Raw genomic sequence first — 20,040 nt, forward strand, 5'->3', positions numbered from 1 at the left:
CAATATGATCGTTTCAATACTAAAACGTTTCCTAGAACATTTTAAAAATGAATAATTTACAAATCATCAGGCATTTTGCCAGGTAATACTAAGAAGATAAAAAAATATTTGTCAAACTGATGATTCTCACCTCATCCTCACTCATGTCAATGGTCCAACATTTTGATTATTTCTTATTGACATTTTTTCCACTTATTTTGGGGATGTTGTCCTTCTAATTTCTTCAGTCTTATTAACTGTCTTTCTACAATCTGTGCTGGCATCTTCTTTATATTTCATAATGAAATATTTCAAACATGTGATGAGGTCAAAAAGCGATAAATGTATGCCATCATTTTTTAATCCTGTTTTCCCCTAGGGATCTTTTCAGTACAAACTACAAGCTAAGATCCTGGCTTTTCCATCTATGGGTTTAATGGCTCTACAATTGTGAGAATTCTCGGCCAAGTGCTAGCCTATATCGCCTGCAGAAGTGCAGGAGGTGCTGATATCGTCATTTCTGGGTTGGATATATCACCTGTAAGAATGGTGGACCAACCCAAGCTACGCAAAAATGCAGAAGGCGTCATGCCACAATCCACAATGCATAGCAATCTGCGTTTGTTTTTTATTGTTTTTTTATTTGTATGTAAGGGAATTCTCTAAGAATTATGGACTAATACTGTTATAAAAACATTCCAAACGATTTATTTACACAAGTCACACGAGTCAGTTCAGGCAAACTAGCGGAAATTAATATTTAAACATATATATATATATATATATATATATATATATATGGAAACCAAACAAATAAATGAATGAAGCAAAATTGTAAAAAACTAACTAGAAATAACGCAGATCAAATTATCCCCGGGGTAGCTTTCAGTTTATTAGTGGGAACCTGCTTATTGTTGAATTTTTGGAGTAACTAATCTCGGACTTTCTTATTATCAAGGCTTTAAGTGAACACGGTTTGGGGTACTGATGGCATGGACTACCAGCTGCTCCGTGAACGCCTTTCTCAGAGACGTGAGTGATGTTTATTAGTGCGGACACCAGCGAACAGGTGATTCAAATCTGACCAGGCCACCGTGTTTCAAAGAAATTCCATGGAACCATTCGTATCCCCAACCGACATATAAAGGTCTACAGAATAATATTTTTCCATTCATGTTTATTGAAAATAAAGGCAGCAGTAAGCACTGAGCAGAGTCACAAACATGTTTATTGTGTTCGATATATATTCCTTTTAAATGTGAGTGTTTTATGGGACAGTTTAAGACCCTGTCTAGATCCTCTCCCATGGCTTGTTTTATCAGCGTAATAATGTACACAGATAAATATACACAACATGTACCATTCCCGCGCCTTGCCAGATACGCAAACTAAAATGCTATCCAAGACACAAACACACTGTGATTCCACAAAAGAAAACCGTGACCGCTTTCAGGACATTAAATACAGCACTGCAATAAACAGGATATAATCTAACTACAGCTAAATCATGTTCTCTGACATGTAAACTCAGAGAAACGATTAATCTCACAGCCGCGAGAGCCGTAGCAGCCACACTGCAGCGAGTTTCAACGTTATACACTAAAAGGGGAGTTAAAACACTCGAGGTTTGTGGGATATTACACAGTCAGGACCATTCCCTGGTGAAACCCCAATAATTTGTGGGTTAGTAGTGGGTAATCCTGTCTATCAAAGAGCTTCACACCGATAAAAAGTAACATGCACTGCGTATCAGTGTATCACACAGCCTTACAGCAAAGTAACTCACAGTAATGTGTATATGTGTATCAGGGCTCCACAGCAATAAAACTCACAATAATGGGCAGTGTGCAAGAGTGTATCACAGTGCTCCACAGCAATAAAACTCACAATAATGGGTAGTGTGCAAGCGTGTATCACAGTGCTCCACAGCAATAAAACTCACAATAATGGGTAGTGTGCAAGCATGTATCACAGTGCTCCACAGCAATAAAACTCACAATAATGGGTAGTGTGCAAGCGTGTATCACAGTGCTCCACAGCAATAAAACTCACAATAATGGGTAGTGTGCAAGCGTGTATCACAGTGCTCCACAGCAATAAAACTCACAATAATGGGTAGTGTGCAAGCATGTATCACAGTGCTCCACAGCAATAGAACTCACAATAATGGGTAGTGTGCAAGAGTGTATCACAGTGCTCCACAGCAATTCAACTCACAATAATGGCTAGTGTGCAAGAGTGTATTACAGTGCTCCACAGCAATTAAACTCACAATAATGGCTAGTGTGCAAGCGTGTATCACAGTGCTCCACAGCAATTAAACTCACAATAATGGGTAGTGTGCAAGAGTGTATCACAGTGCTCCACAGCAATTAAACACACAGAGCGTATCAGTGTATCACAGAGCTTCACTGTGATAAAACTCACAATAATGAGAAATAAATATAGATGCAGGGACGTATTAGTCGCAAGGCAAACAAGGCATTTGCCTTGGGTGGCATTTTCCAGGGAGCAGCAAAAAAAGCCGCCCCCAAATGCCCAGGGCAAATATCCACAAAACCAGGATACACCACTGTATAGGTGTATCACAGAACTCCACAGTAATACAACTCTCAGTAGTGTGCAGTGTGTTGAAAAAGAATCAGAGACTCCTAATGATATTTATCTGCTTATGAATATATTAATGACAGTCTGTAAGCTCATCTAAACAAGGCCTTCCTCATATTCCCTTTCTATCACTGTAAAGCGTTGCAGAATATGTTGGCGCTATATAAATACTTATAATAATAATATACCACAAACTAATTCATTTCAAATAGCATTTACACTCACTCTCATAGAGTCAAAAAAGGCCAACAAATGTCTAAAGAAAGTGCCCTTTAAACTGTATGATGGACAGATTACAAAGTGTCCACGTGCCAAAAGCTGGGAGATGACATGGGATAGAGATGACACAATGTGTGTGTTTGTGTGACAATGTGTGTATTTGTGTGACAATGTGTGTATTTGTGTAAGAGGTGACACAGTGTGTATTTGTGTGACACAGTGTGTATTTGTGTGAGAGGTGACACAGTGTGTATTTGTGTGACAACGTTTATTTGTGTGAGAGGTGACACAGTGTGTATTTGTGTGACACAGTGTGTATTTGTGTGAGAGGTGACACAGTGTGTATTTGTGTGACAACGTGTATTTGTGTGAGAGGTGACACAGTGTGTATTTGTGTGACCATGTGTGTATTTGTGTAAGAGGTGACACAGTGTGTATTTGTGTGACACAGTGTGTATTTGTGTGACAATGTGTGTATTTGTGTAAGAGGTGAAACAGTGTGTATTTGTGTGACACAGTGTGTATTTGTGTGAGAGGTGACACAGTGTGTATTTGTGTGACAACGTGTATTTGTGTGAGAGGTGACACAGTGTGTATTTATGTGACCATGTGTGTATTTGTGTAAGAGGTGACACAGTGTGTATTTGTGTGACACAGTGTGTATTTGTGTGACAATGTGTGTATTTGTGTAAGAGGTGAAACAGTGTGTATTTGTGTGACACAGTGTGTATTTGTGTGAGAGGTGACACAGTGTGTATTTGTGTGACAACGTGCATTTGTGTGAGAGGTGACACAGTGTGTATTTGTGTGAGAGGTGACACAGTGTGTATTTGTGTGACAACGTGTATTTATGTGAGAGGTGACACAGTGTGTATTTGTGTGAGAGGTGACACAGTGTGTATTTGTGTGACAACGTGTATTTGTGTGAGAGGTGACACAGTGTGTATTTGTGTGAGAGGTGACACAGAGTGTATTTGTGTGACACAGTGTGTATTTGTGTAAGAGGTGACACAATATGTTTGTGTCTTGTCTCCCCTTCCTGCCTTGATAGACTTATTTAAAACATGTAGGCGAGTTTGCTTTTTGCTGTTTCTATCGTGTTTGTTTGTGCATCGATTCTGTTTCTGTTTGGATTACTTCTCTAACTCTGACATGTTTATGTTTTTCTATTTCTGTCTGTCCTGTTTTTCTTTACTCTTTCCTATTGAAACATAACAGATATATAATAGATGTGTTTCAGCACAGGAGTGCAATCCCCGAGGCAAGTAACATTTAGACAGATTTAAGGACAGATTCAATGATTTATGGTTCTATTCAGTAAACAGTGGCCAATAAATAAGAAGCAACATTTAGGTAGAAAGTCACGCTGGTAAAATTACATTTTGTTGTTTTTTTTGTAACTCTGTTATTCTGGCTTGAGTACAAGTCACTGTTTAGGTATGTAACCCTTTAGACAGTGACCTTCTTGCTACGGATCTTGCCATTCCTATTGTCTTAGTTTAAAGATTCATTGAAACGCAGCATGCTCCATACATTAAACATAAAGAATGTATCAGATAGACTCCAATAGATCCCATCCAAGTACCCCACACACCACCAGTCCAGCACGGCCCAGGTTGGCCTTTCCTAATTCTGAAACAAACACAAATGTACACTCGGTATATTCCAAGGGAAACCATTGGGAATTACACTGGATATATACGGGACAAGGATTGGTTTAGGCACAGCTATTTCCTAATTGAAGGGATCGTCACTAAATGAGGACCTCGCGATACCTCTACCATGCTATGTTCTTTTAGATGTTTACCAAATAATTTTACATATTAGATACAATATTAAATTACCAGCCAATGGTTTCAGCAAAACAAAACATAGCAACGCACATAGATGTTTCTGGTTTGCACAGAGGTGGGCAATCCATTTACTATCAATCCCATTAACTCGGTCACCTCAATCAGAGATCTATAGGTCAAGAAATCAATGAAGGATCATGGAACTTGTCTTACCTTCACAGGTGGAAAGGTATAGATAAGAAACACAAAATTATTAAATATGAAAACGTCTGACATTCACTGTGTTTAGACATTCACTGATGAATGCAGACTCCCATAGCTCGTTTGTAGATATTTATAACATACACATAACTGAGCCTTTGTGTCACAATTAAAGGGAAATTATATCCCAGTGGATAGAGGGGCACTTGGGCAGCGGCCCACCAGTTTTTATATGGGAAAAATTATCTGCAGTAGTTTAGATACACTAAGGTTCTTTTCCTGGAGGTGAGAGTGGTAAGCAAAAAACATATTGGAAAATATAAGTGTCTCTTTAATTCTCTAATTGGATTCAGTTCTGCAGGGCCCCTCCCAACCTCATTGGTTGCTGTTACGCAAGTTAAAAAATGGGTCAGGTTTGAATTCCGCCCTGTTTCAGCAGGGTTTGCACACGCCTAGTCTCTCCAGGTGCCCATGAGTCGAGGCATACTACAGGCCTCTCTTCAGGCCTCACTTCAGGGGTCATCATTGGCTGATAGCACCAGGGGGTGAGGTACAGTGCCCAGATTAGAGAGAAGCAAGAAGCCATCTTGGAAGTGACACAAAGAGAGTACAAATTAGTCCACATTAGACTTGTCTTGTGGACGTTTTCTCCCATGTCTGCTGTGGATCTCTCCAACTGCTTCTAATTAATCGTTAGTCTCTCGGGGGCTCCTCTGCTAATGCTCTCTTACTCAGTCACTAAGAGATTTCTTAAGGAATTGTTGTGGTTATACAATACAAATTTCTGTTTATTAATAATAGATTTAATGATGCTCCGGGGGATGGTCAGAACTAAAACCTCTTGATATCTCACTCTGATTTCATACAAACATTTCTCCTAACATTGAGGGGGGGGGTGAATTTGGGAGGCATGCCATAGACACCAAAGTGTGTGGTCCAGCCCGGAAGCACTCTCTACATGGCCCTAGGGCCCTCGGTCAACTTAGTATCTTCTTAAATAAAACTCTTGGGTTATTTACTAAATCAGGAATTGTCAAGCGTTAACCACAGGATTAAACATTTTTGGACATGAAGAAAAAAAGAATTGGAAAAATCTTGGGAGAATTTGTCCAGTTTGGTAATTTTTGTATTTTTGTCTAAAATTAGGAATTTTCATGTCAACTCTCAAAATAGGGGACAACCCTGAGTTTGTGTAAAGGAATACTACAGGTACCATAACCACTTCAGCCTTGCCCTCATACACTCCCAAGGTAAGTAGTCTAACTACTGGACCGAGCTGGAAGCTTATTGGATGAATGCTCTCAGCCAATGAGCTGAGCTCTGCACAGACAGGATCTCCAACATTTCCAGACTGTTTGACTACTTACTCCGAGAAAGCAGCATGGCACAGGGTATAGCAGGCTGTAGTGGTTATGGTACTTGCAGTGGAAATACCTACGGGTTCCAAAGCTTATCAACTGACAAAAGAATACATAGAATTGCATCTGGTGATAAAAAATATTTGTAGGCTTTATCTTAAAAGGCAGGAGTATTTAGAAGCCGGTCTAATTTTTGACTCCTTTTTCTGCCCATCCCGGTATTTTGTCAAATTGTGATTTATAAACCATATAGATTCAAATTAGATTAACAGTCATGGCAAGTTTCCTCCTAAGGTTTCACTGTAAAATTGTATTAATAATAAAAAAAAACAGGCCACGAAAGAAAAATCTTTTTTTGCAATCCACAAGCAATTTCAGCTGACCTGACGCTTAAAAATCATAATTATATACATTTTTACTATTTTAAATAGAAAGTCATGCCAGAGAAGCTCCTCGTTAAAGGTCAACTGCTTAAAAATATATAAATCTTAGAAAAGTAAAACCCCATCTTTGGAGGATCTCATAAAAACGTTTCTTCTCTGGCGTGGAGTACAAAGGAAAGAATTTCTATATTCTTACTAGTTATCCGATCCTGCCTTTTATCCTTGGCAAACGATAACATTAAGTTCTATCTATAGACAGTTTCCAAGGATTCCAACAAAGTAAAACTGAAGCGAATCTGCCAAATGTGAAGAGAGCAGCTGCCAGACCCTCTGTTAGTGTATACTTAGCTGGGATATTATAGGGAAGGGGATTTGTCTCTGCTAGCCCTGTTCAATGATTGCACATGGCTAATTCTGGGAGAGCCCCTAGATTTCAACAATTGTTCGTCAGGTCGGCACAACACCGGAGGTCTGATAACGTGGAACAGAGAGCACATAGAAATTCTTAGGATAGGGGGGCAAATTTCTGGAGGGCAAGAAAGTGGGGTTGAACAGTCTGGAAAATTGGGAAAAAGTCTAAAGATGGATTGTCATAACTTCGTACCCCAGCTTTCACAAAGAGGTGACATTAGGAGTAAGTCAAGACGTTCTAAGAGTTTCTCATGCTTACCTCCTCTCTACTCAAATAATCACTTGTATCGAATTTACGTAGGTGAGGGAATAGGGAACTCTGACAGATTTGTATCACTTAGAAACTAATAAACACCAACATGGTGTATCTGCTTGGATACTTCCTGTTGCCCCTGGCCTAATGCTGTCCTCTTTATCTACAGGGGCACAAGGTGTATGTCTCAGGCAAACTGGGCACAAACGGGGCATAGTGATGGCATCTTATAAGCAAAACTATGTAACTAGTGGATGGAACAAAATGCTATTCAACTGCCCTAGAATTGGCTGCTCAGTAGGGTCTCCGATGGACTGCCAAACTCAGTGCTTCCAGGGAAGAACTGGTAAAGCCCAGTAAAACCCAGTGATACGATTCCATTCAGGTCTTTCCTAATAGTCAGGGCCTTTAACAGGCGTATCACTCAGTGCTCTTAGTTCATGGGTTAATTAAGGATTAGAACGCACAATCACTGCTTTGAACACCCCCGATATCCAAACATTGGCGTTACATCTGAATAAAGCTCAATATGTTTATTTAAACAAAAATATTTTTGACCTTCTCCATTTCCTCATTCTACCCTCCTACGCTTTAGTCCTTAAGTTTAATTTCCTTTATGTCTTTATCTGTCCCTTCCCCTTTCTGTACGTGACCCCTGGGCAGCAAATCGCTTGCAGGTCATAAACATCAGGGGGAAATAAGCCATTTGTTACTTCCTAATATACTTCCTCCTGCAGGAAATGAGCAGAGAGACAGGATGCTTCCTAAGGAAGCACATCACTTAACCCTTTGCTGCTGAATACATTATAATAAAATCAGATGTTCTGATAACACTATGACTCCCGAGAATAAACTGTTCCTATGGTTCTATTTGGTACTTATAAAGGATTGTTCTTTAAAGTATGAATTCATAGTGAATCTAAAGTAAATTTAAGATTTAAGGTCAAAATAGCCGACCTGGAGAATTTCTCTAAGTCCGCTATGATTTCAGTTGGAAAATCTGGCTTTAAATTTGAAATTCAATTTTAATTCTCCCTTTTAGTAAATAAGCCTGATAGGGTTAACCATGTGATAGTGTCAAATGAAAGTCTATAATCTTAGTTTTATTTTCCATACGATAACGATTTAAAGCACATGTAGTCACTGAAAAGCATAACCGTCTGTTGGCTGCCATTGATAAGAAATCCAATCATTCTCAGTCGACCAGTGACTTTCATTAAACCAGCATCTCACATTATGCTAATTCAGCTATAGGCAGTTTGTCCAGCCATTGTGGATATTAACTTCCATCACTCTCAGCCAAGATTCCCACCATACTTAGTCAGCCAAGAATTCAGCAATCCAGCTGATGTTGGCTGCGCTTAGCCATGCAAAGGCTGTGATTTCAGTTACGACAGACAGCTGATCCCATCATGCTCAGCCAGCCCAAGGCTGGCAACCCAGTGGCTAAAAGTTGTAAGTCCCATCGTCTGTAAACCATTACCTGCAGTGTCAGAACACAATGTATATAAATGGTTAAATGATCTCTCCACTCAGAGCTCACTATATTGTATCCAGGGCTCCAGCTCCACTGTCTCAACTCAGACATGTGTATCAATTACCTATGCTGATGGGCAGAAGATGAAAAGTTGTGCCCTGCAATATTAACATTCATATACAACAGGATTCCACTTTGGTGAGGGCAGTGATTTCTCACCAGTGGCACAGGAATTCTACATGCACTTTCAGACACAAGTGATACATATCCAGGAAATTCCAGCCATACTTTAATCAGACGAAGCTGCGTTACACGACAGCAGGTGAGGATACATTGTGGCAGGATATTATAACTGAATGAAGGCAGAGGAAGAAGTGGTCAGCATACAATAGCCACCTGTTAGATGTGCACAGGTGATCTCAGTGTGACTGCTCCGGACATCCTATGGACGTGTTCAGCTGGTGGGGTTAAGGGGGGCATGCTGTGATGATCATGCAGGATATATCCACCTATTGTGTTTCACAAACAAAACACCATCTCGATGAACTCATTCTACAGCTGTCCCAGTATCAGCTGCAATGGCGATTGAAAGGGACTAACTCACAGGGGGCTAGCAATCCGTGAGGACAATAAGCGTTGTGTAGCTCATACGTAAGGAGAATTTCACCATTTCTGTTATAATGGCCAACGTTTAGCAAGTCACCTGTCCTGAATCTTCATTTAATTCCTTATTCAGGCTATTCATCGACTTGAGTGTAACTTACATCAAGCTGATCAGAATCTTTAGACTTGAGGAGTCACTGAATTTCTCATAGATTTGACAGACAAACTCAGCTGGATCTCGTGGCAATTCAGACAAACTTTCATGGGCCGTTAGCATTGCAGATGATCTCTCCAGGTATCAGACCTGTCAAATTCAATATGTGGTCTATGCGGAGGCTTCTGTCTGAATTCTTACAGAGTTCAGCCATAAATGAAGGGACACTCTAAGTACCATAACTACTATAATGTAATGTGTAGTTTATTACACGCAGTCCCACTTGTAAGACCAACACCTGCAATCACAGTCTGTCACTGCTGTCCACATTTTGGATATTGGATATTGGACAATAGATATTGAGAAACACTAAATTCCTCTTTATCGGAGCGGTAAGAAGTGGTCTCAGTTTTGGGGGAATGGAGAGCCCAAGATTAGGTCAAACTGCTTGAGACCCACCCAAATCATTACAATAAATGGCAGTGGTTATTGTGCTAGGAGTATCCTTTTAATACGAAGTTACTTTTGACCTATATATGGACAATACAGCATATCTGTGCATTTTCATATGCAAATCCTTAGCTTGAAACTGAGAAAATGTCCAAACCAAGACAAGTTGCCACAAATTTTGAGTCCAAAAATACCAACTTTACTCTATAACCTGATGGTTGTAACTACAGCTTTATTGCATGATACACTTTGATACATTGAGAGCTTGTGGCACGTTGACATGAAAGTGCAGTGTTCCCTCTAAGGACTATTCTGTGAGCAGACCAGAACCTTAACTCATTGAAAAAAGGAAGCAGTTTGTATAGAAACAAGGGACATGGTCTTTCTAAACATTATTTACTGTGCTACTGCTTGACTGCTCACATAAATATACTCAGCAGAAATACAGGGTGTTTGCGATAAAGCAACAAGAGCTTTAACCCCTTAAGGACCAAACTTCTGGAATAAAAGGGAATCATGACATGTCACACATGTCATGTGTCCTTAAGGGGTTAAACATACAAGGTTGTTCACTAAAGTGAGAATTCTAAATGAATTTAAAATGTAAGGCCAGAGTAGCTGAATGGAAAGCATAGCTGACTTAGAGAATGTTTACAGTTTGGCTATTTTCATCTTAAATTCGAAATTCACTTTGAAATCACCTTGAATCCACACGTTAGTGAATAGACCTAATGAAGGCACGCAGGATCTTTTGACTGTAACACATGGGTTTTTCAGATAGCATCAGCTGGTTTTTGCGCACAGACTTTTTGGGTAGTTTCACCTGGGATTTTTGGGCAGTGCCTCGATACTTTTTTTTTACAAAAACATGAGAATATTTTGCAGCCTTTAACAACAAATATTTAGGTTTCAGAACAAGACGTACCTTAATGCCCTCGATTCTGAAGCCCAGAGTAGCCGTGGAACTGATTGTCTCCCGCCATGTCATGTAGCGTGGTTTGGTCACGGCTCGCTGCTGGTTCTCTTCCTCTGTTGGGGCCTCCGGGTCGACATCAATCATCTTAAGGTACATGTCCTTTCTAAGGCTGGGCTTCTTTCTGGCCTTTGTGAGCTCTTCTTCTAAATAGGTCCTGTGCATAATAATAATAAAACCAAAATTAAATGAAAATAGTAAATACTAAAAAGTGCTCACAAAATATATTAAGAATGACTAACATTTTCGTAGCATATTTTGCAGTAAGCCCCTATGTCAGACTGTAGTTCTGGTCATGCAAGTATCCCCTGTGGTCTCTAGCTTACCAAAACACCTTAAAGGGACCCAGTAGGCACTATAACTATTTCATCTAATTGAATTGGTTATAGTGCCTGGAGTTCCCTGGTACTGTCCGCCATTCAGTGTTAAGCTGTTTTCAAGCAATTTAACACTGAATGAGGATTCCTGGATTACCACAGCCCGGCCCACTGGAGGTGTGGCTAACACAAAGATTACACACCTTCTTCTAGCCGTAACCATTCGTACCAGCAATGCGCACTGTAATAGGCTGAATGCAGTCAGCTGACACTCTCAGCCAATAACAGCCTGCCTTTGCTGCTCAGGATAACAATTCCTCATTACACCAAGCAACACAAAAGGGATGGACTGCTGGGAACTCTCGTTTAGCACAAAAACCAGTTTAATGCTTATAGGAAGAACAGCGCCAGGGGACTCCAGACACTATAACTATTTCAATGAGATGAAGCCGTCACAATTCCTACAGTGCCCCTTACATTCATTATTGGTGGTGCAGGTTCTGGGAAGATAAACACCAGAGTTCACTTTGGCCTCTTATGAAATTAAGTGACTGATTAATTAAATGGACACTATATGATGAAAGTGAAGTGCGTTTACAGTGCATCATTATAGATCACCCTTCAAAAAAATATAGTAGAAAATAAAGTTAAAAAACAAATGTTAAAGGAAACTCAACTTAGCAGTTACTGTAGCAGCCGCTAATCCAAAGCCAAGTAAGCAACTACAGGTAAAATCTAGGTATAACCTTTTTATCACCTATTTTTACTTTGAATGATTCTCTTGGCTGTTTTTCTCCTAACTCTCCATGCATTTCTCATCGCTCCCTGCCTTTGATATAAAAGGTTCTAGTAGCACTCAGATAAGCAGGTCTAACCAGGGCCGGATTAACATAGGGGCTGATGGAGCTGCAGCTCCAGGCCCAGGCCCATGGAATAGGCCCATTGATTTTTTTTTTTTAAATTTTTTTTTTTTTACACACTACGCTTAGGGTTGCCAGGTATTTCTCATGTATTTCTTAGGGTTGCCAGATATTTCTCAGAAGTATTTCTCAGGTATTTGAGGCTTCCTAGCCGGTGCCGGTATTGCAGTAATACCGGCAATACAAATGTCTGTCTCAGTATAAACAGAGATTATTCTGCAGTACCAGCGCCGGCCAGTAGGGGCCGCTGTTTGTGTGGATAGAGGCAGTGATAAGAAGTTACGGCATCTCCCTCCCTGCCTCTCTCTACTCACTGATCCGCGGGGGAGCAGCTCTGCACAGAGTCCAGACAGCAGCTCCAAGACATGGGGATGCTGAGACATTGGGACACTGGGGAACATGGAGACCCTGAGACACTAGGGACACAGTGGCCCCATGTCTCGCAGTGGCCACTAGTCTGTGTCCCCATGTCTCCCAGCCACTGTCCCTAGTGTCTCAGTGGCCCCATGTCTCCCAGTGTTACCATGTGTCCCCATGTCTCTAAGTGTCCCCTAGTGTCCTAGTGACATTGGGAGACATGGGGACACAGACTCTAAGGGACACTGGAAGACATGGGGATACAAACATTAGGGAACACTGGGTGACATGGGGACACTGAGACACTAGGGGACAATGAGAGACATGGAAACACTGGGGGACACAGGGAGACATGGGGACACTGGGCGACTTTGAGACCTAGGAGACATGGGGCACTCCCAGTGTCCCCACATCTCCCAGCCAGTGTCCCTAGTATCTCAGTATCCCCATGTGTCCCTGGTGTCTGTAGTGTACCAGTGTCCCTAGTGTTTCCTAGTCTCCCAATGTCCCCTAGTACCCCAATGTCCCCATGTCTCCTAGTGTCTCAGTGTCCCCTAGTATAAAAGAAAAAAATCTCAGGCACTCACTGTAATAGATTTAGGCAGGTTTATTGGACACCGCAACGTTTCGACCTTTACCCAGGTCTTTATCAAGTCTCTAATGTCCCCTAGGTATCAGTGTCCCCTATGTATCAGAGTGTCTCAGTGCCCCATGTCTCTCAGTGCCCCATGTCTCTCAGTGCCCGTAGTGTCTGTGTCCCCTAGTATAAAATAAAAAAATCTCAGGCACTCACTGTGATAGCTTTAGGCAGGTTTATTGGACACTGCAACATTTTGACCCGTACCCAGGTCTTTATCAAGTCTCCAGTGCCCCCTACATATATCACAGTGTCTCAGTGCCCCATGTCTCCCAGTGTCCCCTCGTGTCCTAGTGACATGGGGACACTGGGAGACATGGGGACACAGACACTAAGGGACTGGGAGACATGGGGACACAGACATGCACCCTTTTTGTGTATGTTCGCCCTTTCGGACGTTCTGGTTATGTGATTTGTGGCAGTGGCCCACCCTTTTACCGCATCCATAGACTTCCTGCTTTACTGGACACTGCTGTTAGGGGGTATGGGTTTACTTGAAAGATGAAAGCGTGAGATTAGCAAAGGGTTTGTGTTTTCTCATAGTTGCATCCTATGAGTTTCCCTCCAGCACCATCTCCATCAGATACATGACGCTTAGGAGGTAGGACTGTTTTAGTGTTTTTGGTCAATAAGATTTTGTAATTAGGCCCATCATAATTATCAGCACCAGGCCCACTGGGCTCTTAATCTGGCCCTGGGTCTAACAACTCGTCCACATATACATGAATTGCCGTGGCACATTATTTTACCTAGTAATCATTTGTATTAACATCAAAGCCCGCTATTTTTGATCCTGCTTAAGATATTTGAGGATCAAGGTGCAGAAAGTTCCTTCAATCTTTAATTGGACAATTAAAAGGAATTGCCGAAATTTCCCTGGCTCAGACAGTTACAGGGACCTTGAGCTACTCTGTGTTCTAACAAATTCCACTGACCACATCTGTTATTCCTGTTGAGCTGTTTATCTGCAAATAACCCCAAGTCCTCTTCCTGTTTGGTTGAGGGAAACTCTTTCCCTATTTAGTACAATTACGCACCCTCTATTGTTATGTGCTAAATGGATCGCCGTTAGATTTTCCACTGTCAACAGCCCTTCAAATCTTACTGCGGAGTTTTTAAAAATGCCCAAAATATATGCACAATGAATCACACACCCTGTCCTTCCTTCAGACCTCCTGCTAGAGTTACTTCTTATGCGTTCGAAAATCTACGTTAGGATTGGAAACATTGGAAACATAGCTATAACAGAGGATAAATGACAATTGGTCAGAGTTTCATCTGTAATTTCTATCTTTTTTATTTTTTTTTTATTAAAGGGACATTATAGGCACCTATAGTGTCCCTGTCCCCTTAATCCTGCAATGTAAACCATTATCACCATCCACAGGGTTAACCCTTTCAAAACCGGGGAGTGGATCTTTAGCTAATGGCAGAGGGACACTATAGCGTTACATGCTATAGTGTTCCTTTAAGTCGTACAGTCACCTGTACATTATTTCTACGATTTATCCCTCTCTTCCAGGCATCCTTGTGTCTGTTAAAGCAAATACAAATAATGTGAAAACATGTCAAAATCCAGATACTGATCAGTGTTATGGTAGCAGACATTATAGTAAATGTCTAGAATTATAGTGCTGAATGTTGTCTATAGTGAGCACAGCATGGCTCATTCAAATGTGAGTTGCAGATTCATCTCCTATAGGATCTGTTTCTGCTACAAAGGTACTCTATGATAATGTCTATCTTTTGACATTTTTACATCTACAAATCTGAGAGAAACCCAACATGTAGCCTTTTTAAAAAAAATCCTTTTTTTTTTGTTTCGTTTTTGGCATGGGGTAGGAGGTAGGAGGGTCTAAGGATTCCTTACAGATATTACTGTCAGATCCAACATACGATATTTGCTGTTTCCCTCTGGTTATATAATGAACTGTACCCGCTCAGTGCCCATCCTGAGACAAAACTATTAACCCATTTCCTGATGGAGCCTCAAATATTGTCCTAGTCATGTGGAATAAGCCGTGCATTTTTCTGTCATGTTTAAATGTTGTGCACCAAACACTGAAGTATCCTTTATGAAAACAAAATGCTTTTTTGTTGCAATTGTTTTTTTTTTGAGGGATACTGTTTGTTTTAATTTAATAAAAACTATTTATGTAAATGCAATTACACCAAAAAAACAACAACAAAAAACAGCAGCCATGTTTTAATGATAACTGGCTTTCTGTCCACCTGGCTGACTAAATGTAAAGCAGTATGTGTGTGTCAGTACAACACATTGTGTCTGTGAGTGTCAGTACAAGTCATTGTGTCTGTGAGTGTCAGTGCATCTTAGTGTGTATGTGAATGTCAGTATATCGTATTGTGTCTGTGAGTGTCAGTATATCTTATTGTGTATGTGAATGTCAGTATATCTTATTGTGTATGTGAATGTCAGTATATCTTATTGTGTCTGTGAGTGTCAGTGCATTTTAGTGTGTATGTGAGTGTCAGTATATCTTAGTGTGTATGTAAATGTCAGTATATCTTATTGTGTATGTGAGTGTCAGTATATCTTAGTGTGTATGTAAATGTTAGTATATCTTATTGTGTATGTGAGTGTCAGTATATCTTATTGTGTATGTGAATGTCAGTATATCTTAGTGTGTATGTAAATGTCAGTATATCTTATTGTGTATTTGAGTGTCAGTATATCTTATTGTGTATGTGAATGTCAGTATATCTTAGTGTGTATGTGAGTGTCAGTATATCTTAGTGTGTATGTGAGTGTCAGTATATCTTATTGTGTATGTGAATGTCAGTATATCTTAGTGTGTATGTGAGTGTCAGTATATCTTATTGTGTATGTGAATGTCAGTATATCTTAGTGTGTATGTGTGCCACAAATCATAATATGTGAGTTTATCAGTGCCTTAGTATATGCGTTAGTCTGAGTGTTCATTGTATGTGCGTGTATCAGTGTGTCTGTAATGTAGTCCACTAAATGATAGAGTGAAGCAATCTTCAATCTATCATAATTCATTTGAACTTGACTCAACTTACCGAACCCCCATTTTGCAGTCCATGACACAAGGACTATCGAATTCAGAGAGCAGGTCGTCCATTTGGTTGTACTTCTCCCCATCTTTCAGGACGTCCCCGTGATAGGCTGGAACGTAAGGCCTGAGCACATCTTCCATCAGCAGACTCAGACAGCGCTGCTCACAGTCACAGTGCTTCTTCAGGATCTTCCCATTGGCTGCAGGCTTGAAACTTCCTGAAATTCCCCCCAAAAACAGACTTTTGTAAACACATAATTATCAGCAATCACAGGCACAGCCCTGTTTATTGTATTTCATACTGCTTAGATGTGCGTTGTGTCAGCAGTAGTCAGCTTTTCAGCACACACTGCAGTCTACATGTTAACATCAAGCCCTTCTGTGCATCTAGCAATAGATAACAGAGCAATAAAAACAGTGCATATAGCACTAGTAGGTAGCATGGCACGGAATGCCACAGTACTATGGGTATCATGGCACAGAATGCCACAGTATCATGGGTATCATGGCACAGAATGCCACAGTACCATGGGTATCATGGCACAGAATGCCACAGTACTATGGGTATCATGGCACAGAATGCCACAGTATCATGGGTATCATGGCACAGAATGCCATAGTACTATGGGTATCATGGCACAGAATGCCACAGTATCATAAGTATCATGGCACAGAATGCCACAGTACTATGGGTATCATGGCACAGAATGCCACAGTACTATGGGTATCATGGCACAGAATGCCACAGTAGTTCATGACAAGATGGTATTAAGTGCCAGATGGCAGCACGGCATATTATGGTAAGAGAGTCGGTACAGATGGTAGTATGGTATATTATGGTAAGGGGTGTTGTTACAGATGGTAATATGGTATATTATGGTAAGGAGTGTCAGTACAGATGGTAGTATGGTATATTATGGTAAGGAGTGTCAGTACAGATGGTAATATGGTATATTATGGTAAGGAGTGTCGGTAAAGATGGTAGTATGGTAAATTGTGGTAAGGAGTGTGAGTACAGATGGTAGTATGGTATATTATGGTAAGGAGTGTCGGTACAGATGGTAGTATGGTATATTATGGTAAGGAGTGTCGGTATAGATGGTAGCATGGCATATTATGGTAAGAGAGTCGGGATAGGTGGTAGTAAGGTATATTATGGTAAGGAGTGTCAGTACAGATGGTAGTATGGTATATTATGGTAAGGAGTGTCAGTACAGATGGTAGTATGGTATATTATGGTAAGGAGTGTCAGTACAGATGGTATTATGGTAAGGAGTGTCGGTACAGATGGTAGTTTGTTATATTAAGGTAAGAAGCTATAACTGTGTTACCCAGTACCTGCGTGTCCTGCCAGCTGGATCCAGGGGTACTTTTTCTTGAAAGACATGACAAACGGCGACCAGTGCACCATATTCTTGATTTTCCTCCATGACTTGCTCTGCAACATAAAATATAAGAAAATGGTTACAGCACAGGTGTTAAATCACCCTAAAGGACAATTATATTGTAAATACACCTCTACATAAAATAAATCATATATAGTTATTGGGAGCAATCAATTTGCTGTAAAATCAGACTACAGCAGGATACCTTTAATAAAATATGTAAAATGAGCTTCCTAAGTGCAGTGCTTTTATAGCAGACAACCAGAGTATTCAAATACAATGCAATGTTAACTGTTCCCATTTAAATATATATATATATATACAACATGAATTCATAAATAATTTTTTCTAGCAATCAATATGTTAAGTTTTAAACAAACAATTCTTGAGAACAAAATCCTACTGAAAGTGGCCATGTGAAGCAACCGGGTTACTTAAGGCTGACTGTAATATCATTTTATTGATGGTGGAACTTGGGACACAGAGCCTATTCATAATGAATATAACCTTCCCAAAAGGAAATGTTGAGTAGTACAAGCCATAGTCATTACATGTAGCTGAACATGAGATGCAAGAGATGTAGCTGAACATTACGTCCTAAATCGTGGCCACATTAACCCATACCTACTAATGTAATTTCCACCAGGTAAAGCCAAAATGAGAGATTTATGAGATTTATTGAATTTAGAATGGAATAATGTTGGCCCCCATCAGACGTTTCTATGAGTAACACTATCAGGGTTATTTACTAATCTGAACATTCTAAGTGAATTCAGAGTAAATTACAAATTCAAGTCAGATATTCTGCTGGTTTGGCTTCGATGCCCATGAATTTGAGATTCATTTTGAATGCTCACTTTATTTAATAACCCCGTGTATTTATTTATAAGCACCCAAGGATATTGAAACACTAAGTTCTTCCACCCTAAATTTTACGTCACACAATAAGGGAACCGACAGAATCAGTTTTCATTTCGCAGATACAGATAAGCTGTTCTAACACAATGTACAGAGATAATTGACTAAAATAATACATTTTTACTGTTTAAGTCAAATCATAATTCGCTGCAAATCGGCTGTCGATAAATAATCACATGAATCAACTTTGCATCATGAATTTACTTTGGTGAATTTTAATTTTTTTAATCAAATTACAATGTTGCATTTTGAGATTTGGTGTGAATTTAATGCTATACGTTATACACTAAGTCACTTAAAACACAGAATGGGAAAGGGGAAAAAAAACTTTGATATTTAATCAACAATCCATGCTGGCTAATGTCAATTCTGCACATATTTATATACACAGAGTTCATTGCCATGAATGGCGAACGGGATCGTTATCCAGACACTGGATGCACGTCACTCAGCAGGACAGCAGAAACACCATATAACTACTAAGCCCACTCACAATTTGAATTTCTGGAAGGGACCCAGAGCACATTGGTGAGATGATAGGCACTCACACACGATATTAGGGTTCGTTAAGGCACAGTAGGCCCTAATTACCTGCAGGGATTTTGGTCAGATAAATTGGTCTCTGAACAAAGAAGATGGCGAGAGTTATAATCTCCAAAGAATTAAGGTGAGCCATGAGATCAACCCAAAACAGGCATTCACTTTTACAAATGAATACACATTACAGAGGTTTTAATAAAAAAGAGACCATTGATAGGAACTCTCCCACAATGCAATAGGCATGCTTACACGATGCAGATGTTTTGTGAAAAGGTGTAGTACGGCTTGGGGTGGATTTTTGCCGCAGAAAGCTAAAAAAAAAAAATATGAGGCCAAAAACTAGTATTAAAGTTAAATTGGAGTGTGTTCCTTTAATAATGCAAAATATGGTTCTGTATCTTTGTTAAGCTTCCGGGAATTTTTTATATAGTAATGTAAAACTGACATGATAGATTTAATCGCAGAAATTCATTACATCATATCATTTGGTTTTAGAAACATCCTGTGTTGAAGGAACAGTCCAAGCACCATAACAACTACAGTGTGCTATAGTGGTTATGGTGCCAGGAGTGATCTGGTACCTCCCTTTCCCATGTAAGTAGTCAAGCCTTTTAGAAATGTTTTGACTTCCTGCCATCGGTTCGCCAGGTATCTCTCCCCACCTTCAGGGGCACCCACCAGAGCCCAGGTAGGAAGTCACAATGTTACTAGATGGCTTGACTACTTACATTGGGGTTTGAACACAGGGACACTCCTGTAGTGGTTATGGTGCTTGGAGTGTTCCTTTTATCTGGTCGGTCCTTAACCATTAACTACACCAACCCTACATAAAAAGACCTTTTTAATATTAAAGGAATGAAAGAGACAATCATCCAAAAATACCAAATGTGAATAGAAAAGCTGGGAGACAGCTTTAGCCCATTGTGGCCCAGAGTTATGAGAAACACACTGCGTGACACTTAAAGGGTTACTGGTTGTAGGAGGTAAGAGTTGTAGTTGACCCCTCAATGTTCTTTTACACCCGTTTTATTAATAAATATCTGTTACAAAGGTTTTTCTTTTTCCAT

General features: G+C 40.1%; 1 protein-coding gene across 1 annotated transcript in view; it reads right to left on the bottom strand.

The window, feature by feature from the left end:
- ITPKB (inositol-trisphosphate 3-kinase B) overlaps positions 1–20,040 on the bottom strand; it is a 105,511-nt gene that overhangs the window by 20,383 nt on the left and 65,088 nt on the right. The window contains exons 3-5 of the mRNA XM_063444054.1: positions 17,469–17,568; positions 16,135–16,348; positions 10,814–11,018 (exon numbers count right to left, since the gene is read on the bottom strand). Of these exons, the coding sequence (XP_063300124.1) occupies positions 10,814–11,018; positions 16,135–16,348; positions 17,469–17,568 (519 nt within the window). The remainder of the gene's footprint in view (positions 1–10,813; positions 11,019–16,134; positions 16,349–17,468; positions 17,569–20,040) is intronic.

The sequence above is a fragment of the Pelobates fuscus genome, chromosome 2, assembly GCF_036172605.1.
Source record: "Pelobates fuscus isolate aPelFus1 chromosome 2, aPelFus1.pri, whole genome shotgun sequence".
Classification (NCBI taxonomy): Eukaryota; Metazoa; Chordata; class Amphibia; order Anura; family Pelobatidae; genus Pelobates; species Pelobates fuscus.